The following is a 25127-nucleotide window of genomic DNA, read 5'->3' as shown; positions in this document are numbered from 1 at the left end:
ATGAGCAGGAGCCGAAAAGTGGCCACCATTTAGGATGAGACAGTGACTCTGCTGTTTACTGCAGGCTCTAGACTGGCCCAAGTCTTTCACTTGATATGACCCATCTGGCCTCTGGAGGCATTCGGATTATAGCTTCCAAAATGGATTATTCCTAAGGTCCTTTTGGATTCTAACACTGTGACTTTAAGTCTGTTGAGGAAAGTCCTTTGTGTTGGGCTTGATGAAGGATGTCAGAAAATCATTTGATTCTGAAGTTGGTGACATCTAAATTTTTACAGGGCTCAGATGATGTTTTTGCAACTCAGCCTACGGAAAGCCCTGTATAAAGTCTTCACTTTTGTTGATGGTGGGTGAAATTGGAGGGAGTCACCCACTGCAAATTCCTGAGGCACACTTGGGCAGGTGGAGGAAGGTGATGTTTCAATGAAGGATGCTCATGTGATGGGTCATCTTTCTTAGTCTCTGATATTAGTGGCAGGGAATTCTATACCAGAATCTTTTTACAAGAGAAGGTTTACAAAAGAAGGTTTAAACATGAGAAGGGAGACCAAGTCTTCATCTCTTCCTTTGAACAGGAGGGAGGGTGGGTTTATAACTTTTAAGTAACACCTCACCATGGTTCTCTACACTCACCAAAGAAAAGCTAGGATTCACCTGTGGCATAAGTCATCATCTCCATATTCAGTTTGTAGTTAGTCTGGAGTTGACAGAGTTAAGGATTCATTCAGATGCAGGGTCCTAACACTCTTTTCTAGCTTTTGACTTTGTAAGTACAGAAACCACTTGAGCAGCTGCAAATAGTATTAGCTCTAAGCTTGTTACAGGTCTTGCAGACTTATCCACTGATTGCCTTCGATTTCCAGGACATTTTGGATATAGAATTAAAAAGACTTTAGGTAAGCCAATTAACTTCCGTGGCGCCTGGGCAACGAATATCCTGTACTGGAGAAGGTCATTGATGTTATTCAAATAGCAGTTTTATTTGAGCTGCGATTAAAGAAATTGGACAAAAGGTCTAAGAATTGTTTATAATGTGTTCTTTTCTGTGTGTAAGATCTTGGTCTTTACCATTGACTCCTGACCCTACTTACACATACAAGTGGTCAGGTCATATTATCCTTCCTGGAGATTATGACTTGATTGCACCAACTCTAAAGTGTCCGTCTTGCAGATGGTTCCCAGCTAAGTTTTAATCTGAAGTTTCATCTAGCAGCAGTTTATATCAAGCATTTAAAGTGTGGTGGTTATGTGCATGGAATCTGGGACGATGCTGCCTGGGTTCAAATCCAGACAGCTAACACTCCTCTGATGATTTAAGCTCCCATTTCTACCGTGTTGACTTCGAGCGTGGAGATGGCTCCCCAGCCACCAGTTTGATTTCCAGAGCCCTCTTACTTTGGGTTGGACTGGGAGCTGGTTGCCGCCAGTGGAGCGTGAGCAGAGCTAATGCATGTCATTTCCGGGCTAAAGAGTTCAAGAAGCAGGTGCATCTTCTCTATCCCTTCCCCTGTGTTTCATGGCTGAATGCGAAAGACTCCAAAGCCTGAGGAGCTGATGGGAGGATCCTGGGTTCCTGAATAACTATGTGGAAAAGACTGGTGACAAAGAACCCCCTCCTGGGAGGGTTACCTGAACAGGAAGTAAACTTCTGTTGTGTTAAGCCTCCGAGGTTTTGGGATATTTTTATTATAGTAGCTAGTATTTCCTGAATTAATAAAATCACTTGCTTGGTCCAGCCATGGCTAAGTTACCTTATTTATCTGTGCCTCACTTCCCTAACCTGTAAAATGGGGGGGGGGGGGCGGAGATAATATCTGCCTGACCCAAAGTAAGTACTTGATAAATGCTGTTGCTATTACTAATAATAATTTATTATTGTTGTTGTTATTGTTCCCACTGATCTTTAGGGAGTAGGAAGGATGAATTATTTTAAATTGGAACATCAGAAAAATGTGTTTGAAAAATGTAAGCTGCAGGAAATAATCTATACAAGTGGTCCAGGCGTTGTAAAGTAATAGCTTATTATTTGCAGTTTGGCTGTAGTTAAATTTGTTGGCATACATAAAACACACTCATAAATGCATACATTGAGATTTTTCTTCTCTAACACACATGGATCTGTAATCATTAGTTTGGCTTTTCATGTTGTGTAGATGTATGTACAGCATAAATATTCATATTTCGTAGCCTCAGATCCCCATGCAGTAATCCAGAAAACACCCAGAAATTTGAGTTTTAATTTTTTTAGATATGCAATGGAACCATATTTTTTTTGTTTGTTCAGTAAACAGATGAATTTCTCAATTTTAAAGCAGTATGTTACACTGCCATGCTAGGACAGAGATAGTTGTATCAACAGCAGGTTTAATAGCTTGCCTCTGACTTAATTTCCCTTGTATAAAACAGCATTCCTTGTATAAAAAATCTAATGCAGCATTCACACTCAGTTTTATCACTACAGAGCTAAAATTTATCAGTGGCATTTGTCCAGTTGACTGTGTGGAATAGTAAAAGCTTATGAGACTTATCAGGATTTTTTAAAAAAAGATTACAGACAGTAAAACAGGGAGAGAAGAGATATCCATCTTTAATTCAGGACCTGACAATCTGAAAGTAGTAGAGATCTGTCAGAGACCACCCACAGCAGAGCCAGCTGCTCTGAAGAGCAATCCCTCTGGAACTCTGATTTAGAAGGACATTCCAGACAGCTCACTGGGAACAAGTGCTCCAGGCCCAGTGGGGCTGGGGACCCTGATAATTCTTGTGACAGTGCTTTCTTGAGGTGAATATCAGAAAGTACCTTGAGCAGTAATTTAGACCATACCACTGCTTCCCCTGATCCACCCCCCTCCCCTGCCCCTCTAGCTGGAAGTTCTTAAAAACATGTTGAGGAAAACCACTGCCTTTAGTGGTGGTCCATTTCCATGCTTCTCACCCCATGGAACAACAACTGCCTACAGGTGATATTCCGCATTCCTCAAGTGGTCCCCATTTCCTGCAGCCCTGAAGAAGTGAGAGTCCAGCTCCTCCCTGCCTCCTCTCTGCTTATTTTTTGGTGGTAATTGGGTGCTCTTCCTCCTTTCTTTTCTGTCATTCCTAAACAGGGTCTCTAATTCTTGTGCAAATTGTCTCTTACTCTGATGACTTTGACAGAGAAAAACTTCATTCTTCAAGAATGTTCCTCAGACTTAACTAGATCTGAAAGAGCACTGCAGTAATAATTTTTTTTTTTTTTGACCTTGGAGACACTTGATCGGAATACCTCTGTGAAACAGAATGATTTGTACAAAATACCTTTTTCCATTTTCCAGTAGAAAAATACTCTCCTGTGACCTTGAGTTTCATGAATTCATCTAGGTTTGTTGTTGTTATGGTTAAGAAGTGTTTCTAACATCAGCTTAAAGGATTTAGAAATATATTTACTTGGAAACATAATTGCTTTGGAGTGTTGTATTTTGAAGTGACACTTCCACATGCAATAATTGAGTTGAGAGGAATACTAAGTACATTTATGTCAAAATAAGAAAATGACACTGCCTATAAGGAGAAAATCCAGAAATTGTAGATGATTAGTTTTTATTGCAACATCTTTAGCAACATATCTGAAAACTGTCATTCACCCTTTACACAAATAAAGACTTCTACCATCCAGTTTCCGCCAGAAGGGAACTATCTCCAAACAGTTACTGTTGAAGAACCCCTAGGTCTTGGGAATGTATTTGAAAACTACCTTTGCCCACAGCAGCATTCAAAGGTAATTCATCTGTTAGGTTATGCACCTTGGTTGGAAGTTTTTGTCTTGAGGTAAGAGAATTCATTTTTCAGAACTTAAAGGACAAAGTGAAGTGAGTGAAAGTCAGTCACTCATGTCTGACTTGGCGACCCCATGGACTGTAACCCACCAGGCTCCTCTGTTATTGGTATTCTCAAGATACGAATCCTGGAGTGGGAACCATACCCTCCTCCAGGGGATCTTACCGACCCAGGGATCAAACCTGCATCTCCTGCATTGCAGGCAGATTCTTTACTGTCTGAACCACCAGGGAAGCCTTAAAGAAAAAATGTTGGCATTCATTACCACTTCTGCAAGAACCACTGACACTGTTTGAGTGTTTTACTTTGTGTCCCTAGCATCCTGTTGGGGTCTTCACACTCGACCTCATTTGACCATCCCAAGAACAGCAGGAGGTCTGGTATCACTCACTCTACTATTGAAGGAAATGAGGCTGATGGAGGCTAAGCAACTTGTCACATTGCTAGGACTTGCACTTAGTATATCAGAATGGAGAATCCTTGGTCTTAGCCCCACGCCAAACAGCCCACAAGCGGGATGCACATGGTTGATTTTCCTCTGATTTGAACCCTGGCCAGTGATTCTAAGCCAAGTAAATATTGCTTATCAGGCTCCAAATCAATAGCATGCCAGCAAAATCCATGCAGATTCTTTCCCACCCACCCCATAAGGCAGAGGAGACAGAATAGGAACTCCATTACTTTTTCCTCACTGGAGGTGATTCTACCTGGTGCTGCCATTGAGATGTGTCTTTGACAAGTTACTTATTGAGTCTCAGTCTCTAATTTGTAAAAGGTGGGCACTTACCTGGGTCTCTAACATAGTCTGTTTCTTTATCGTTTCTTCTCTTTCTAGTTAAGATCCTTTTAGTAGAACAAGTTTCTATATAATAATCTTATACTTGCACAAAACTAGATGCTGGGTAGGATTTGGTATTATTAACTGTTGGATTCTTCTCAATATTTATTAAATTCTGAGTTGTTTGGCCTTTAGGCTATAATTTTTTTGTACTATACAGGAAAATACTCCTGTTATCATTTTATCCCAGTTGAACTAAAATAAAGAATCAACTTTAGCCCAATTCTTAAGAGAGGTACTTTAAACTTGAAAGTATATGTACCTTATATGTGGCTGACCATCATAATACATAGTTATTTAAGCTTCTTGTCACCCTGCATTTAAGGTTATATTTATAAACCAAAAATTTTAATGATATTGATTTTTAAAATGCTTTTTAAAATTACAGTTTCTAAAAAATATTTAATATGTGTATCTATTTAATATGTATATTTAAACAGTATCTATTTAACATGTGTACCTTTTTAAAATGTGTGCACATGTCATTTTAAAATTATAGAATAATAGAGTAATATTTAATATTATATCTTCCCACTTACATGTATTTTATTAAAAGAAATTATAGATAGGTGGTGATGACCTTGGTTTCCCAGGTGGTGCAATGGTGGTAAAGAATCTGCCTGCTAGTGCAGGAAATACTGGTTTAGTCCCTGAGTTGGGAAATCCACTGGAGAAGGAAATGACAGCCCACTCCAGTATTCTTGCCTGGGAAATCCCATGGACAGAGGAGCCTGGCAGGCTACAGTCCATGGGGTCGCAGAGTCAAACGTGACTGAGTAACAGAGCATGAGCACAGAGGGACATATGAGAAGCTTACATGCAGCCTAAAGAGACTATCCCTTCCCACTCTCCCCCTTCCCCCTGCCCCTGTTCCCAGTGTTCATCAAGCCTTGGTCATAGATATCTTGCCTCTACTGACCAGCTACCTTGTGATCCTTCTGATGGCTCATGGCCATCTCGTTACACTAACAGGACACTTTGTAAATTTCATCTCCCCGGAGCCAGGGAATTACATATGTGGCACAGTCATCTTTTCTTCAACCCTTGGACAATTCATTATTTTACATTCTTTCCTGAGACCCTCTTCCTACCTGTTGACTGTCATGTCACTCTTGTTCCTGGCCAGTTTTTCAGTGTTTACAGATCAGTTTGGATTGCCCACATGTCCTGTTACTCACCCTTCCCTACTCGGGGAGGAATACTTGTCCATGCTTTACAGACTGTTCTGCACTTACTGGAGCATACACAATGCTCTCCCCACATCTGGTGAGAGTGACATACCTGCATGACAGACAGGTGTGACCCTGGGAGGAGACACACGTGTAACATCTGTGTGGGACATCACAGCTCAGATTTTGATTGAAGTAACTAGTGTGATTCTGCTTCAGCTTATTTATTATTTATTGTTAATAAAAAGAACAAAAAATTAGCCTTCTTATATCCAAGGGAAGATGTATATTTGTCAGTGGCTCCCCACTACCCACCCCCACCTGCCTGCACGTGGTTTTTTGAAAGTCACTCAGTCGTGTCTGACTTTTTGTGACCCCATGGACTACACAGCCCATGGAATTCTCCAGGCCAGAGTACTGGAGTGGATAGCCTTATTCCTTCTCCAGGGGATCTTCCCAACCCAGGAATTGAACCCAGGTCTCCCGTATTGCAGGCAGATTCTTTACAATGCTGGAGACCTGGATTCAATCCCTGGGTTGCAGGCAATTTGTAAATATTTGTTGAATGAATGAAAATAGCAGTAGTTTCAGTCTAGGTTCCTTTCTAATATTGGTGTGATCTTTACCTAAATAGTTTAATGATTTTATCTCCTGTCTGTGTCTACTTCAGAGCTTGAAGAAGTGAGAATTAGACCAAAAATGGAATCTTCAGGTAGGAACATGAGGCATCTTCCACTTTTACATAACATGCCCCTTTGAAGAGTTCTGGTCTGGGCTTAACCTGTGTGGGTTGCTTTCCCAGTAGCAGAGTTTACTGGGAAACTGGGACAGGAGTTTTTAGGGGAAGTGCTGGAGGCTTAGGGGTGGGATGAAGAAGAGGCCAGTTTCTCTCAAGTTTTAGTCTTTTAGGCAACCTCTCCAGATTCTCACTTGGGGACAAGCCTGTCTTTGCTTTACTGTCTTCTCCCCTGGACTGTCTGTCAACCGTCATTTAATGATTTAATTATACTGACTCTAGAAATGTAATTTCAGTTTGTGATGAGAAAATTTGGCCAAGAGACCATTTTCAGATGTTCCAGCTCTTGGCTAATGGTACTCCTCCATCCATCCTCTGCAAGAGGGTCTTTTGTGCTCATGTGGAACACACTCAGAGCTCCTCTTCAGTGTTTGGCTGCTATACTAATTAATTGTGATTGATCAGAAGTCTCCTGACTGAAGCCCTGTCTCTGGGGGCTGTTCTAGGTGACTTACTCCTAGATATGCAGTTATCACGTAGGAGAAAAAAAATGACCCAAAGGTATGAACAACATTAAGTGTTCTGACAGTGAAGTAGTGCTTTTCTCTTCCTGGTGTTTGTGTGAAATGATCTGGCAAAATAGATGCTACAGAAATAATGCATTTCTGTGTCTCCCTTCTCAAATGATAAATGTTCTTGGCTCATCACAAGATTTCTTGCCAAATGCTGATTCTGCTAACAGAAGGAATGGAAGCTTCAGATGTTCTCCTGTGACAGGGAATAAAAAGTTTCTTGAACTGCCTTCCTTCTGTGTCATGAATGCTGAAAGGTGCTCTTATGAAGGGCTGTGTGTTGCCTTGACCCTGGCCTTGGCTAAAGGCACACAGGCTGTGTTGCTCAGGTGTCTGCAGCTTCTTGCCCAAGCCAGAGGGAGGCCTGGAGGATGGTCAGGGGTGGCAGAGTGAAGTACATCAGTGTCATCAACCACCTCATTGGAATTTATCTCCTGCATTAGAAAGTCAGGAAGGCATTCGTATGAAAATACTACATATACCAGAATTTTCTATAGCAGATATTCAAAGAGGGCAGAACAGGAGAACACGAAGATTTAGAGTGGCCTGTTCTGTGTAGGCACTGTGCCGCTGTGTCTGGCCATCAGACTGCTTGATGTCTCCCAAGGAGCCCACCTCTCATTCCCTGACTCTTCTTTTCTCCAGTGCTGTTTCCCAAGTCCTGGTTATCTCAGTTTCCCAATTTCTTGCCAGTTTTATGTTCATCCTTCCCATTGTGCACACTGAGATTTTTCAAAACCATGAATCTGGTCATTGGGTCCCTTCTACCCTTAAATCCTTCAGTGGTTCTGATTGTTGTTTGAATCCATACCCTCAGCCTCCTACCCATGGTAAGATAACATCCAAACTCTTCATCCTAGCATATTACCTTTGATGGCCCGGCCCTGCTCACTTCTTTGATCTCGTCTCTCACCAGAGTCCCCTGTCCTAGCCATCCATGCAACAGGGAAGTGGAACAGGGGTAGTTCCCTGTGTTCCAGGCAGCCTTTTGTCTTGGATATCCACACCTACCATTCCTTCTGCTCATCCCTTGTTTCATCTCCCTACTTCTTAGCCTAGTCATCCTTTAGGGGTCCAGAAAGTTGGAGTGACTGCCTTGAGCACCCCATCAGGGTAGTCACGATGATGTTGTGTCTTCTTTTCTGATTTAATCATCAGAACATGCCTGACCATTAGACCATGAGCCTTCTTCAGCTTTGCTTTACTCATCATATTCTGTTTGGTACCCCACCCCTGCCTGGCATACCAGAGGCACAAAATAGATGTTTGTGGAACAAGTAAATGGAGTTTTGGAGTCAGAGGTCCAATCCAAACTGGCCTGAATCTTTGGTCAGGTGGCACAGGGTCTCTTCCACTTGGTCTTCCCCTCTGCCTTCGTTGTGTGAGATGTGCTGATACTTTCCGTATTCCTTTACCCAGTTGACAAATGGCTGTTTTTTACACAAAACAAAGTAATTTCCAGAGCAACCCTTGAGGCTATAGAAAATAAAGTGTTACTGCCATCACAGCTGTGTGGCTTCCGGTTGTTCTTGATACTTTGGAGAATAGGACAATGTGTAAGCCACAACACAGCCATGGAGTAATATATTGGATTGGCCAATAAGTTCGTTGGGGTTTTTCCATTGTATCTTACCAATGAGCCTTTTGGCCGACTCAGTATAATTAAGATGGCTTCCCTGGTGGGTCAGCGGTGAAGAATCTACCTGCAGTGCAGGAGACACAGGAGATTCGGGTTCGATCCCTGAGTTGGGAACAATCCCTGGAGGAGGGCATGGCAACTTATTCCAGAAAATCCCATGAACAGAGGAGCCTGGTGGGCTATGGTCCATGACGTCACATAGAGTCAAACATGACTGACGTGACTGACCCCCCCCCCCCCCCGCCCCACCCCACAATACAGTTAAGGCTTCTGGGCCTCTTTCTGGAGAAGGACATGGCAATCCACTCCAGTGTTCTTGCCTGGAGAATCCCAGAGATGGGGGAGCCTGGTGGGCTGCCGTCTATGGGGTCGCACAGAGTTGGACACAACTGAAGCGACTTAGCAGCAGCAGCAGAAGGGCCTCTTTCAAGAGTCAAGAGCTGTGTCTGCTTCTCTGGGGTCAGGCTCTAAGCTGATCCCCCAAATAGAGGGATAGCATCTCCTCCTATGACATCCAGCCAGCCCTGGCCATGTGGCTTTTGCTTGCCTAGAGGAGACTTGTAAACAGCTGCTGCCCTTCTTAACTGATGATGTCTCTGGTTTTAGGTATTTGAGTCTCTTGGTTAGTTTAAGCCACTAAAAGCTATGAATCAGTGAAACAGGCACTGTGATGGCAGTGAAATGGGCCCACTGAAACAAGATCACAAATATTTAGATTATCAGCCCTTCACCCTCTACCTGCTAAGTTCAAAAGACCAAGCAGTTTGAAGTCAGACCTCAATAAGTTTAAAACTCGTTCTCTAACCATTTGACTTTCAACAATGACTAAGTCTTTCTTTGCCTCAGTTCCCCATCTGCAACATGGGGATGATACCTGCCCTGGAGGGTAACTGTGAGGATTAGACAAATTGATACATGAAAAGCTCCTGGAGCCGTGCTGGGCCTGTGACACACGGAAGACTAATTTTGCCAACTTCCTTAGGCTCAGCTAATGAAGACATGCTGCTTAACTACACAGATTCTAATTGGGGCTGCATTCCCTACAGAAATTTGTTAGTAAGTGCCCATCTTCTGTTCTGCATATAACTACGGCTCGTATACATTCTCTAGTTTCTAAAATAGTATGCTCATTACAAAAATTAGAAAATACAGGTGAACAGAAAGAAGAAAGAAAAATAATTATTTGTAATAGCTCAGCCAGCTGTGAGCATTTGGCATCTGTCCTCACAATGTTTGTGTGTGTGTGTGTGTGTGTGTGTGTGTGTGTGTGTGTGTGTGTAGGCAGTTTAATAATTTAAAGCAAAAAGTCACTGATTACTATCTGTAACCAATTGTAACATTCTGTATACTAGTTTCCTACATTCTTTTGCACAATTCGGGAATGCTGTGTGGAATTTGCTGTACTGTTGCAGCTTACTCTGTTCAGTTGCCGGAGGTCATATTGCCTGGTTTTGTACCGTAGGTACATTTTTGATGCTTTTGGTGTATATCACCATTCTGAGCTGCTAAAAGTTTGAAGTTGATTAATGACTATCACTTGGTTACTCTCTCTGTTCTTCAAAATCTTTTGATTCCAGCAAAGAGTAATGTTTCCTAGTGAGAGTAAGACATTACATTGTTCTGACCTGATTCCAATAGGCATTAACACACCTTGGAAAGCAGAATGTTTTTTGCTTACGGGATTACTTCCCTGGGTTGGTGAGAAAGTAGTATGAGACTTGGCTCATTGGCAAAGAGGACCCATTGTCACATGTCCTAAGGGGAGAGAGCTTATGCTGGAAGAGGAGTAGAACCAGTGACCTGCTAAGTTTGTCCCAGATCTGGAATCCTTGGCCAGCACAGAGCTTCAAGTTGAGCTTAGTTAGCTAGGTCACAAGGCACAAGGAATCCCGGGACACCAGCAGACCTTCATAAAATCAGTGGCTCCTTTTTACAGAGAAGATTGAGAAGAAGAGAGGATGCAGGAAGGTCTCATTGAGAAGTTGGTGGATAAGTTAGAGTTGTATAAACTGGTTCCCTTCTAGAAGTCTGTTTGGAGAAAAAGAACATGAAAGTAACAGATATGATCAGAATAATGGGACTCAATGTAAAAAACAAAAGATTTAGGTAAAGGCTAATTACAAAATTCATTTTCTTTTTCTTTATCTTAAGCTTCTAGATCACCTTTAGGTTCAGAATTACGGTAGAGATTTATTTCCCTGACTGTAAATATTAGACTGACATTAGTTTTGTTTTGTTTTACTTGCTTCTTGAACTTTGTATTTTGGGTAGTGAATCAACCTTGTGTCTAAGCTGGCCTTGGCTCTTGGCTTTTGGAGCACATCTGGCAGGCAGCAGAGAACCCCCAGAATTTTTGGCTCCAAAGATATCACTGGCTTGCATTTGAACTTAGGGAAAGTTTCCAGTGATTGTCATTGAAGTTTCATTCATACACCAGAGGACACTGTTAGCCTGAGCCAGGCTTGGGCTGGCTAGAGTCCCACATCCGGGGCCAAGCCAGCCAACCTCCCAAGGAGTGGGGAGGTCACCCTTACAAAGAGCATCAGTCAGCTGCATCCTTACTTGAATCTTTCTTGTATTGTAGCATTGCACTTGTGCTGCAACAGGCTTCATCCAGAGAAGTTATGTGAGTGTCTGCTGTGGGTTGGGGGGTTGTCCTTAACTTCTGGACCACACCAGCTCTGATGTCAGGAGAGGTGAGGGAGAGGTGAGCACAGAATGCTCTGGGAACCTGGAGGGAAGGTATAGCCTCCTTGTTTGGGAAATGAGGAGAGTCTTATGAAAGAGTAAGGAAAGGCTAGGAAAAGAAATGATGGTTTTCCAAGGAAGTGAAGGACTCAATACAAATATCTAAGATTTTTATGGACATTTTCAGGGAGCAGGGAGAAGAAAGTCACTTACAACTCATGGTCCATTATAGCAGTGGTCCCCAACTGTTTTTGGCACCAGGGACTGGTTTCGTAGGAGACCATTTTTTCATGGACCAGTGTGGGGGGATGGTTTCAGGATGATTCAAGTGCCTTACATTTATTGTGCACTTTATTTCTATTATTATTACATCAGCTCCATCTCACATCATCAGGCATTAGATCCTGGATGTTGGGGACCCTTGTATTATAGGACCATGCAGAGCTCTCAGAGCATGTTTTAAATGATGTAGTAGATCATTTGTAGTAGGAGATCATACACATACTCCCTTCCTTGGGGCAAGGAAAGACTGAACCTCTTCCTGGTTTACATTTTTGAAGGAGATGGAGAGGACATGGAGAAAAAACAGAAATTTGTATTTTGAAATTATCCTGCATTAAAAAGTTGGTTTATTTTCCATTTTAGAAATTACTCTTAAAGTCTCTATAGTCCAGATTATATGTGGATCCTTGTGTTTCCCTTAAGTAGAAACTTGGCAGGGTGAGTAACCGATTCAGGTTTTTCATCCAAATGAGGGGAAATGTAAGGCCCCCAGTATTTTTAGTTCTCTGGACTTTTGATAGCTACATAAATGTAAATGATTCTTCTTGAGATTAAAAATATTTTGAGCTCCATTTAGAAGGTTTTTTAAATTAATAAGCAATATTTCTTTTTAGTGGGAACAAAATTAAATGTTTAGTTATATCAAACTTCTTGGCCTCAGGACCCTCTTACACACTTAGGAAATACTGGACCCTTAAGAGCTTCTGTTGTTATGAAAGTTTTATGTATAAATATTTGCCACATTAGAAATTAAAACCAATAATTCATTAATTTAAAAATTAACAAATTCAAAATAAAAAGACTCATTGCATGTTAACATACATAACATATTTTATTAAAAATAACTTAAAAAGAACAAATTAGAGGAGTGGCATTTTTTTCATTTTTGCAAATCTTTTCAAGATTTGGTTTTAGAGAAGACAGGTAGATTTTCTTATCTGCTTTTGTGTTCAATCTACTGTGATTTGTTAAAATCAAGTAAGAAGATACAACTTCATATAAATAATCTGTTGGAAAAACGGAGGACTTTGTGGACCCTTGAAAGGGTCTTAGGGACCCTACAGGTGTTCTAGGGTCACTTTAAGAACTGCTGGTTTAGACAGATAAATTTCTGAGTTATTCGGTGGGTTTTGACTCAGACGGTAAAGAATCTGCCTACAATGCAGGAGACCTGAGTTCTATTCCTGGGTCAGGAAGATCCCCTAGAGGAGAAAATGGCAACCCACTCCAATATTCTTGCCTGGAGAATTCCATGGACTTAGGAGCCTGGTGGGCTACATGCAGTTCATGGCGTTGCAAAGAGTCAGACATAACTGAGCAACTAACACTTCCCTTTCACTTGAAATGACAAGTTGTCCTTGAGAATTTGAGTATACTGTGGGATAAATTAGTTGCTTATGAACAGACTCACAAACCATGATATCAAGGTTATCCTAATATATGTTGCTGTTTACTGTTGTTTGTGTACATGCTTCTTTTTGCGAGTTCCTTAAGGATATATAGGAAGTCCTCAGTAACTGAATTGAATCAAAATACTAAAAATTGACAGCAAGGACTCTCCCATTATAAAATGTGTATAAGGTGCTCTACTTTGATTGCTTTAGGGTTGAATTTTTTTTTTTTTCCTGGATACTAGTTAAGCTTCAAGAGAGCCAGAGCCAATTTTCACTTTTCTCTTTAGTTAGTTTAATAATTTTGAAATAGAGTCCAATCTCCCCAAATCCAACAGAAATTTTTATTTTTACTTATTCCTTTTAAGTAAATGTGCTCTGGCATCATGGGCATTGTGTTTTATGGTATCTTGTGCCTTTAATGTTGTCCATCCTCCTTACAGAAATACAAAGAGTATGAGAAGGATGTTGCCATAGAAGAAATTGATGGTCTCCAGCTGGTGAAAAAGCTGGCAAAGAACATGGAAGAGATGTTTCACAAGAAGTCTGAAGCAGTGCGGGTAAGTGTTTCTGGTTTCTGCTCTGTATTGCCCAAAGACACAAAGGTAACTAGCATTGATGAGCCCAACTCTCAGAAATTAAAAGTTGACTCACCCATATATACATAATTTCTTAAGTCTAGTTAAAGAAGATAAGTAGGTACTAGGGGCACAGTCACCCCTTTTCTAGGGTAAACTAGGGTTTAGGTGCTAGTTTTTGTTTTATGATAGTGAAATTTCAGTGGAGGTATCCCTGATTGCTTGCCAAACAAACAAATTGCCTAATTGTTTGCCTAATTAATTGCCTAAGTACATTCAAGGGTACGTTGTGGTTGAACTAAGCAGTTGTTAAAAAAAAGTTAATCGGTGTTTACCAAAATATGGAATTGAAAATCTCCATGGAGTAAATGAGTCTAGATGAAGTCTGAAGTTGTTTTTACTATTTTTGGAATATTACTATAATTATAATGTTTATCTTGACTGGCAAGAGCTCCCTGAAATCTTTTTTTAAAAGTTTTTTTGGAGTATAGTTGATTTACAATGTTGTTTTAGTTTTAGGTGTACAGCAAAGTGAAGCAGTTAAACACATACATATATCCACTCATTTTAAGATTTTTTTCCCATATAGGCCTAACCTGAAATGTTGTATTAGCAGGAAGAATGGAACTGCAGTGCACATGTGGTGTTATTTTAGATTTCCAAGATTGCCTCTGACTTCGTTCTTTGTTGCCAACAAAATGGGGCATCTGAATTCTTGATTTAGGACATGTGAATGTTACAGTATCCTTTTTAAATACTATATTGGCACAGGATTATGGGAAAGAATTTTGATCTAAAGAGTTCTTTATTTCTAACTTGTGGTTTACTTTCAGTTCAGTTCAGTTCAGTCACTCTTTGCGACCCCATGGATCGCAGCACACCAGGCTTCCCTGTCCATCACCAACTGCCGGAGTTTATCCAAACTCATGTCCATTGAGTTGGTAATGCCATCCAACCATCTCATCCTCTGTCATCCCCTTCTCCTCCTGCCTTCAGTCTTTCCCAGCATCAGGGTCTTTTCAAATGAGTCAGCCCTTTGCATCAGTTGGCCAAAGTATTGGAGTTTCAGCTTCAACATCAGTCCTTCCAATGAACACTCAGGACTGATCTCCTTTAGGATGGACTGGTTGGATCTCCTTGCAGTGTAGTTTACTTACCTTTCTGTTTTATTATCTCCAGAATGACTTTGTTATAAAAGTTCATTTCCTAGTTTTGTTTTTCTCATCCTTAATTGGCCAAACCAAATTGCCACAAGATATTTCTGCCTTAGACCCTATAATCCCATACATTTCCTTGTTTCTAAAATATGTTGTACTATTTTGATTTAGGGAAGAAGGGACTGCAGTTTAGGTAGAAGCATGAGCTTGACCTGGGTTCAGTGTCAAACAGAATAGCCCTCGTGAGCTTCAATTTCCCCATCTATTAAATAGGAAAAACTCACACAGGGAGTGTAAAGATCAAACACAGTTGTGGTTTTGAGCCGTTAAGCACAGACCCTGGCACATGAGCAGTGCTTAGTGAATAGTTAACTTCTGCTGCTACTATGGTTATTAATTTAAATAAGGTGAACCTTCTTGGTGGAAACTCTGAAGTGCCTTGGAAGGAAAAAAAGTGCTTTTTATGTGCCATAGACATACTGCACTGACCACCATTCCTGGAGCTGCATGGTGGCCTCTGGTGTGTCTCTCTGTCAGTGCCTTAGAGCAAGTTGTAGTCTATTCTTCACAGACATGGCAGCATGACAGGCATTGGCAGCTCACAGTCAGAGAACCCTGAGGTAAACATTTAAAAAACACAGCTATTATTTTATGTTTATAAAATGAGCACCTTCTTCGTTGGAACTTGTAGAATGTATTGAGAAGTATCAAAAAGAGAAAAAAAGCCACCTAAAACTCCTGCTACCTAGCAGGAAAACAACACTTGTTTTCTTGGGTTTTCTTCCTTCTAGTCTTATTTCTTTACATTTATATGCATATCCTTGTGTGTGTTTTTCTTTTATCAAAGTAATAATTGTATTGCCTGTTTGCTTTTGTATCCCGCTTTTTTTTCTTCTTTATACCTAAATAGTGTGAGCACTATCTTGTCTCCCTGTGTTTTGTGATTTTCTTTTTTTAAAAAATTAATTAAAATTTAAAATTGGAGGCTCATTACTTTACAGTATGTGGTCGTTTTTCCCATACATCAACATGAATCAGCCACGGGTGTACATGTGTTCCCCCATCTTTCTAAATTCCATATATATGTGTTAATGTACTGTATTGGTGTTTCTGACTTCACTGTGTGTAAGAGGCTCCAGTTTCATACACCTCATTAGAACTGACTCAGATGTGTTCTTTTTTTTATAGCTGAGTAATATTTCATTGTGTATATGTACCACATCTTCCTTATCCATTCTTCTGCCAAATGGACATCTAGGTTGCTTCCATGTCCTAGCTATTGCAGACAGTGTTGAAATGAACATTGGTGTACATGTGTCTCTTTCAGTTCTGACTTCCTTAGTGTATATGCCCAGCAGTGTGATTGCTGGCTCGTATGGCAATCTATTTCCATATTTCCAGTTCTATTTCCAGTATTTTAAGAAATCTCCACACTATTCTCCATAGTGGCTGTACTATTTTGCATTCTCATCAACAGTTTAAGGGGGTTTCTCCACATCCTCTCCAGCATTTATTGTTTGTAGACTGAAATGGCAGCCATTCTGACTGGCATGAGATGGTACCTTACTGTGGTTTTGATTTGCATTTCTTTGATAATGAGTGATGTTTAGCATCTTTTCTTGTGTTTGTTAGCTGTCTATATGTCTTCTTTGGAGAAATGTCTGTTTAGCTTTGGCCCACTTTTTGATTGGATCATTTATTTTTCTGATATTGAGCTGCATGAGCTGCTTGTATATTTTGGAGATTAATTCTTTGTCAGTTGTTTCATTTGCTATTATTTTCTCCCATTCTGAAGGCTGCCTTTTCACCTTGTTTATAGTTTTCCTTCATTGTGCAAAAGCTTTTAAGTTTAATTTGGTCCCATATGTTTATTTTTGTTTTTATTTCTATTACTCTGGGAGGTGGGTCATAGAGGATCTTGCTGTGATATATATCAGAGAGTGTTATGCCTATGTTTTCCTCTAAGAGTTTTATAGTTTCTGGTCTTACATTTAGATCTTTAATCCATTTTGAGTTTATTTTTGTGTATGGTGTTAGAAAATGTTCTAGTTTCATTGTTTTACAGGTAGTTGACCAGTTTTCCCAGAACAACTTGTTAAAGAGATTGCCTTTTCTCCATTGTATACGTTTGCCTCCTTTGTCAAACATAAGGTGTCCATAGGTGCATGGATTTATCTCTGGGTTTTCTGTTTTGTTCCATTGTTCTGTATTTCTGTCTTTGTGCCAGTACCGTACTGTCTTGATGAGTGTGGCTTTGTAGTAGTCTGAAGTCAGGCAGGTTGATTCCTCCAGTTCCATTCTTCTTTCTCAAGATTGCTTTGGCTATTCAAGTTTTTTTGTTTGTTTGTTTCCATACAAATTGTGAACTTATTTATTCTAGTTCTGTGAAAAATACCATTGCTAGCTTGATAGGGATTGCATTGAATCTATAGATTGCTTTGGATAGCATACTCATTTTCACTATATTGATTCTTCCAATCCATGAACATGGTGTATTTCTCTATTTGTGTCATCTTCATTTCTTTCATCAGTGTTTTATCATTTTCTGTATATAGATCTTTTGTTTCTTTAGGTAAATTTATTCCTGAATATTTTATTATTTTCATTGCAATAGTGAATGGGATTGTTTCCTTAATTTCTTTTTCTGTTTTCTCATTGTTAGTGTATAGGAATGCAAGGGATTTCAGTGTATTAATTTTATATCCTGCAACTTTACTATATTCACTGATGAGCTCTAATAACTTTCTGGTGGTGTCTTTAGGGTTTTCTATGTAGAGGATCATGTCATCTTCAAACAGTGAAAGTTTTATTTCTTCTTTTCCAATCTGGATTCCTTTTATTTCTTTTTCTTCTCTGATTGCTGTAGCTGGGACTTCCAAAACTATATTGAATAGTAGTGGTGAGAGTGGTCACCTTTGTCTTGTTCCTGATTTTAGAGGAAATGCTTTCAATTTTTCTCCATTGAGGATAATGTTCGCTGTAGGTTGTATATGGCTTTTTTTATGTTGAGGCATATTCCTTCTATGCCTGTGTTCTGGAGAGTTTTTATCATGAATGGGTGTTGGATTTTGTCAAAGGGTTTCTCTGCATCTATTGAGATAATCATATGGTTTTTATCTTCAATTTGTTAATATGGTGTGTCACACTGGTTGATTTGTGAATATTGAAGAATCTTTGCATCCCTGGAATAAAGCCCACTTGGTCATGATGTATGATCTTTTTAATATGTTGTTGAATTCTGTTTGCTAGAATTTTGTTGAGGATTTTTGCGTCTATGTTGATCAGTGATAACTAGCCTGTAGTTTTCTTTTTTTGTGGCATCTTTGTCTGGTTTTGGTATTAGGGTGGTGGTGGCCTCATAGAATGAGCTTGGGAGTTTACCTTCCTCTGCAATTTTCTGGAAGAATTTGAGTAGGGTAGATATTAGCTCTTCTCTAAATTTTTGGTAGAATTCACCTGTGAGGCCATCTGGTCCTGAGCTTTTGTTTGTTGGAAGATTTTTGATTACAGTTTTGATTTCTATATTTTTGATGGGTCTCTTATGATTTTCTGTATCTTCCTGGTTCAATTTTGGAAGGTTATACTTTTCTAAGAATTTGTCCATTTCTTCCAAGTTGTCCATTTTATTGGCATATAATTGCTCATAGTAGTCTCTTATGAGCTTTTGTATTTCTGTGTTGTCTGTTGTGATTTCTCCATTTTCTTTTCTAACTTTATTGATTTGACTCTTCTCCCTTTTTTTCTTGTTGAGTCTGGTTAATGGTTTGTCTATTTCATTTATCTTCTCAAAGAACCAGCTTTTAGTTTGCTGATTTTTGGTATAGTCTCCTTCATTTCTTTTTCATTTATTTCTGTTTGATTTTTATAATTTCTTTCCTTCTCCTAACTTTGGGGTTCTTCTTTTCTTCTTTTTCTAGTTGCTTTTGGTGTAAAGTTAGGTTGTTTATTTGGAGTTTCTCTTGTTTCTTGAAGTAGCCTTGTATTGCTATGCTTTTACTGAATCCCTTAAATTTTGGACTGTCGTGTTTTCATTTTCATTTGTTTCTTTGCATATTTTGATTTCCTTTTTGATTTCTTCCATGATCTGTTGGTTATTCAGAAGTGTGTTGTTTTAGCCTCCCTATGTTTGTATTTTAAATAGTTTTTTTTTCCTGTAGTTGACATCTAATCTTACTACATTGTGGTCAGAAAAGATGCTTGAAATGATTTCAGTTTTTTAAAATATACCAAGGGTAGATTTATGGCCCAGGATGTGATCTGTCCTGGAGAATGTTCCGTGTGCAGTTGAGTAAAAGGTGAAATCCATTGTTTTGGGGTGAAATGCCCTATATATATCAATTACGTCTAATTAGTCCATTGTATCATTTAAAGCTTCTGTTTCCTTGCTAATTTTCTGTTTGGTTGATCTATCCATAGTTGTGAGTGGGCTATTAAAGTCCCCCAGTACAATTGTGTTACTGTTAATTTCCCCTTTCATACTTATTAGCATTTGCTTTACATATTGAGGTGCTCCTATGTTGGGTGCATATGTATTTATAATTGTTATATCTACTTCTTGGATTGATCCGTTGATCTTTATGTAGTGTTCTTCTTTGTCTCTTTTCATGGCCTTTATTTCAAAGTCTATTTTATCTCTTATGAGGATTGCTACTTCTGCTTTCTCTTGCTCTCCATTTGCATGAAATATCTTTTTCCAGCCCTTCACTTTCAGTCTGTATGTGTCCCTGGGTTTGAGGTGGGTCTCTTAGAGACAGCATATATAGGGGTCTTGTTTTTGTATTTATTCACCCAGTCTTTGTCTTTTGGTTGGAGCTTTCAACCCATTTACATTTGAGGTAATTATTGATAAGTATGAGCCCATTACCATTTACTTTGTTCTTTTGGGTTCATTTTTATAAACCTTTTCTGTGTTTCCTGTCTAGAGAAGATCCTTTAGCATTTGTTGAAAAGCTGGTTTGGTGGTGCTGAATTATCTCAGCTTTTGCTTGTCTGTCAAGTTTTTGATTTCTCCTTCATATCTGAATGAGATCCTTGCTGGCTAGAGTAATCTTGGTTGTGGGTTTTTCTCTTTCATCACTTTAAGTATATTTTCCCATTCCCTTTTGACTTGAAGAGTTTCTATTGAAAGATCAACTGTTACCCTTATGGGGATCCCCTTGTGTTTATTTGTAGCTTTTCCCTTGTTGTTTTTAATATTTGCTCTTTGGGTTTGATTTTTGTTAGTTTGATTAATATGTGTCTTGGGGTGTTTCACCTTGGGTTTATCCTGTTTGGGACTGTCTGGGTTTCTTGGAATTGGGTGGCTATTTCTTTCCCCATTTTAGGGAAGTTTTCGACTACTATCTCCTCAAGTGTTTTCTCATGCCCTTTCCTTTTGTCTTCTTCTTCTGGGACACTTATGATTCAAATGTTGGGGCATTTAACATTGTCCCAGAGGTCTCTGAGGTCGTCCTCATTTCTTTTAATTCTTTTTTCTTTATTCCTCTCTGCTTCATTTATTTCCACCATTCTATCTTCCATCTCACTTATCCTCTCTTCTGACTCAGTTATTCTACTGTTGATTTCCTCCAGAGTGCTTTTAATCTTAATTATTACATTGTTTATTATTAATTGACTCTTCTTTATTTCTTCTAGGTCCTTGTTAAACATTCCTTGCATCTTCTCAATCCTTGTGTCTGGTCTATTTATCTGTAACTCCATTTTGTTTTCACGATTTTGGATCATCTTTGGTATCATTATTCTGTATTCTTTTTCAGGTAGACTCCCTATCTCCACTTCTTTTGTTTGGTTTGGTGGGTTTTTATCATATTTTTTCACCTGCTGAATATTTCTCTGCCTTTTCATTTTGTTTAGATTGCTGTGTTTTGGGTGCCCTTTCTGCAGACTGGAAGTTCATGGTTCCCCTTAATTGTGGAGTCTGCTCTCTGTAGTGGGGTTGGACTAGTGACTTGTCAGGGTTTCCTGGTTTGGGGAGCTTGTGTCTGTGTTCTGGTGGGTGGTGCTGAATCTCTTCTCTCTGTAGCGCAGTGACGTGTCCAGTAGTGAGTTTTGGAGTGTCTATGGGTTTGCCATGGCCTTGGACAGCCTATCTTTTAATGTTCAGGGTTGTGTTTCTGTTTGCTGGAGAATTAGCATGGTATGTCTTGCACTGGAACTTGTAGGCTCTTGGGTGGATCTTGGTTTCATTGTAGGTATGGAGAATTTTGGGTCAGCTCTTGTCTATTAATGTTCCCTGGAGTCAGGAGTTCTGTTATGTTCTAAAGTTTTGGAGCTAAGCCTCCTGGATTTCCTGTCCTTCTCTGACAGTAGCCTCAGGACTTCTCTATCCATATAGCACAGAAGATAAAACCCCTACGTTAAAGGTAAAACAATTCTCAGCAGGCAGGAACACCCAGAGAGATTCACAGAATTATATAGAGAAGAGAAGAAGGAGGAGGGAGATACAGGTGACCAGGAGGAGAAGAGGGGGAGTCAAAAGGGGAGAGAGCAATCTAGCCAGTAATCAAATCCCTAAGTGCTCTCCACAGCCCAGAACACCCAGAGAGATTCACAGAGATATATAGAGAAGAGAAGAAGGAGGAAGGAGATAGAGGTGTCTGGAGGAGAAAAGGGAGAGTCAAAAGACAAGAGAGCAATTAAGCCAGTAATCAAGTCCCTATGTGAAAATGGATACTGATGATTAGAATCTTAAAGGTACAAAATTGATAATAAATATCAAAAAACAAAGATTAAAAACGTAGAGTAGAGGTTAGACTCCCAAAAATACAGTATAAAAATACAGAACAAAATTAATCAGAAAAATTAAAAAATATATATGAAATTTGTTTTTAAAAAACAGGGTTTTTTGGGAAAGGTAACAGTAGGCTATAAAAATGAAAGTTAAAGGAGTAATAAAGAACTAAAATTTTTTTAAAAATTGAAAAGTGATACTGCTAAAAATACTGAAGCTGTAGGAACTTCTCTAGTACTGTTATGGGCAGTGTGGGGTCAGTTCAGTGTCAGATAGTCCCTTGTTCTGGCTTGTACTTGTTCTCAAGGTCTATAGGTGCCACTCAAATGCACATTCTCAGCATTCACTGCAGGATTTTAATCTGTTGCACCTGTCACCTCCAAAGTGGCTTTCCCTTCTTTGTTTATTTTGGCTTCCTTTATTTGCAAGTCTCTTCGGCATCTAATTTGCACACTGACACAAGGGGGCGAAGGTAGCCCCTTATTTAGGCTCACTTGTTCAGTTGTATTGTGGGGAAGGGGGGACATTGCACAGAAATACTGCTGGCATATGTGGGGAGTGCTCACAATGGATGGACCACACTGGGTTTGCCACAGCCCAAGGGTCCTCACCGCTCAGGTTCCAGGGTGCTCTGCAAGGGCACTGTCCCAGGTGGACCTTGCATTTCATGCCCTTCTCAGATATAAGCTGCTCAGGTTCTTGGGTGCTCCACAGGGGCAAGAACCGGATGGGCTGTGCATTTTGTGCTCTTCCCAGATCCTAGCAGCTCAGGTGACCAGGTGCTTGGTGAGCGCACTGTTCCAGGTGGTCCATGCATCTTATTCACCTCCCTGGTCTCGGCCACTCAGTTTCCTGGGTGCAGCTCAAGAGCACAGTCCTAGGTGTGCTGTGTTTCCTCTGGAGAGCTGATCTCAGGCTGTGCCACTCCTGGCAGATGTCAGCTGTCCAGGATCCCAGTAAGACATGGTTAGCAAATGGGAGCCTGCTCACAGTTTGGTGGAAGATGTGGTCTCTGGGGCCTAGACTGCAGCAGTCCTTTGCCTTCCAGCTCTGGCTGTCACAAGCCTGCATCTCTGCCTCCAGGGAAGGAGGGCCCTATGTGGCAGCCGGCTTCTCTCCTTTGGTATTTGCTCAGTCCTTTGTTTTGGGAGCGTGCCAGGGGTCGCTGTGTTGCATTAGAGCCTTTTGCGGCAAAGGTCTTTTTTTTTTTTTTTTTTTTTGTCTCTCTGGCAGTCCCATGGTTTGGGTTGCTATCTTACATTAGCTCCCTCAGATTGTCCTCAGGGCATTCAGGCCTGGTCCTTACCCTAAAGGACCGATGATGCAGTGAATATTAAGAGACAATACCTAAAATAAAATCCTACATATAAAGATAATAAAATGAAAATTAGCATTAAGAAGAAAATTAGCATTAAAGAAGCAACTACTTCATTTATCATTTATTATTAAATTAACATTATAATTTTATGTTTTAGGAATACATTGTACAGAATTATAAATGATATAGGGCATAATAATGTTTTTCAAAATTGTTATTAATATGACATTTATTAGTAAACAATTCTTACTGGGCTGAAAATCAAGAAATTGACAAGTCAACACAACACAAAATATGTTATGTTATTTTATTTAAATATTGTATTGTAAACTGCTTCATATCTAGTTTGGGAAGATGTGGGATGTATAAAAATATAAATATATTAACTCTTAAATTATTACTAACAACCAGAGCATAAGAACTTTAATGTACTTTAAATGCAACATAAACCCCTCCCTGCCCAACCCCCACTTGCTGGTGACAGATGTGAGTGTCTGGGTCACTTCCCAGTCCCTGCTTGCAGTTGTGTTTTAGGCAGGCATTCTGTTGATAGCTTACGATGATAGGTGAACGATGTCGGATTCCTGATCTCTGAAGAAGAAGATTTAGCTTCAGGACCAGGGACCAGGCTTGATTACTCAAGAGCTTTTGTGTAGCAGAGTTTTATTTAAGTATAAAAAGGGACAGAGAAAGCTTCTGATGTAGATACCAGAAAGGGGATGGAGAATGCCCCACTTGCTAGTCTTGACAAGGGAGCTATGTACTTTTTTAATTAGTTATAACAATAAATCAAAAGAATGTCTCAATGTTGTAAAGATTTTACCAGACCCATTTCCACAATTTACACTTTAAGATAACAGGATTAGAACTAATAATAGAAAGATCTTAGCAGTTCAGTTCAGTTCAGTTCAGTCGCTCAGTCGTGTCTGATTCTGCAACCCCATGAATCACAGCACGCCAGGCCTCTCTGTTCATCACAAACTCCTGGAGTTTACTCAAACTCATGCCCATTGAGTCGGTGATGCCATCCAGCCATCTCATCCTCTGTCACCCCCTTCTCCTCCTGCCCCCAATCCCTCCCAGCATCAGGGTCTTTTCCAATGAGCCAACTCTTCGCATGAGGTGGCCAAAGTATTGAAGTTTCAGCTTCAGCATCAGTCCGTCCAATGAACACCCAGGACTTATCTCCTTCAGGATGGACTGGTTGGATCTCCTTGCAGTCCAAGGGACTCTCAAGAGTCTTCTCCAACACCACAGTTCAAAAGCATCAATTTTTTGGCTTACCATACCCACTCCCATAATATACATTTTAGGATAATAGGATTCGTCAGGAGGTTTTCCCGAAGGAGACACTGTCCTCAAGCAGGATACATTGTTGTTATACAATCCTTAGTACAGAGCTTAAGCTGAATTGTGTTGATGTGTAATCATCAGCTTAAGGAAAGAAACATTTTATGGGATTAAGACTAAGGAATATAGAAAAAAAAGTTTTTCCTTTCCTCCTACTTGAAAATTCCTGACCCCTATCTCCTCCTTGGGAGCCCCATACCCCTTTCTCCTCCTCAGAGACCCTGGACTTCTTATCAGCCTGCCTAGGAATTGACTCTCTCACTGTGGACTTCTTTGTCTCCCTGTTACATTGCCCTCTGAGATTCCCAGCTGCCCACTCCAGTATTCTTGGGCTTCCCCTTCTGGCTCATTTGGTAAAGAATCTGGCTGCAGTGTGGGAGACCTGGATTCGATCCCAGGGTTGGGAAGATCCCCTGGAGAAGAGAAAGGCTACCCACTCCAGTATTCTGGCCAGGAGAATTCCATGGATTATATAGTCTATGGGGCCACAAAGAGTCAGACATGACTGAATGACTTTCACTAAAATTCCAAAACTCCCCACAAACATGTCTGTGGGAGGGTTTCCTGCTATGTGGGAACTTCTCCTTCACGACTCCCTGCCCAGGACAAGTCTCCATCCCTAAATCTTTTGTCTTTGTTTTTGTCTTTTATATTTTGTTCTACCTCCTTTTGAAGAGATTGGGCTGCCTTTCTGGGTGCCTGGTATCCTCCACCAGCGTTCAGAAGTTGTTTTGCGGAAGTTGCTCAACATTCAAATGATCTTTTGATGAATTTATGGGGGAGAAAGTGGTCTCCCCATCCTATTCCTCCACCATCTTGGGACCACCTCTCGTGATTTTCTTAAATGGCTACATAACATTCCAATC

General features: G+C 40.1%; 1 protein-coding gene across 1 annotated transcript in view; it reads left to right on the top strand.

The window, feature by feature from the left end:
* Positions 1-25127, top strand: part of CACNA2D3 (calcium voltage-gated channel auxiliary subunit alpha2delta 3) — an 839655-nt gene that overhangs the window by 167740 nt on the left and 646788 nt on the right. The window contains exon 3 of the mRNA XM_061129193.1: positions 13572-13688. Within this exon, the coding sequence (XP_060985176.1) occupies positions 13572-13688 (117 nt within the window). The remainder of the gene's footprint in view (positions 1-13571; positions 13689-25127) is intronic.

The sequence above is a fragment of the Dama dama genome, chromosome 24 (genome assembly GCF_033118175.1).
Source record: "Dama dama isolate Ldn47 chromosome 24, ASM3311817v1, whole genome shotgun sequence".
NCBI classification, from domain to species: Eukaryota; Metazoa; Chordata; class Mammalia; order Artiodactyla; family Cervidae; genus Dama; species Dama dama.
Note: the sequence above shows the minus strand (reverse complement) of the source record. Positions and strands in the feature narration are given on the sequence as shown.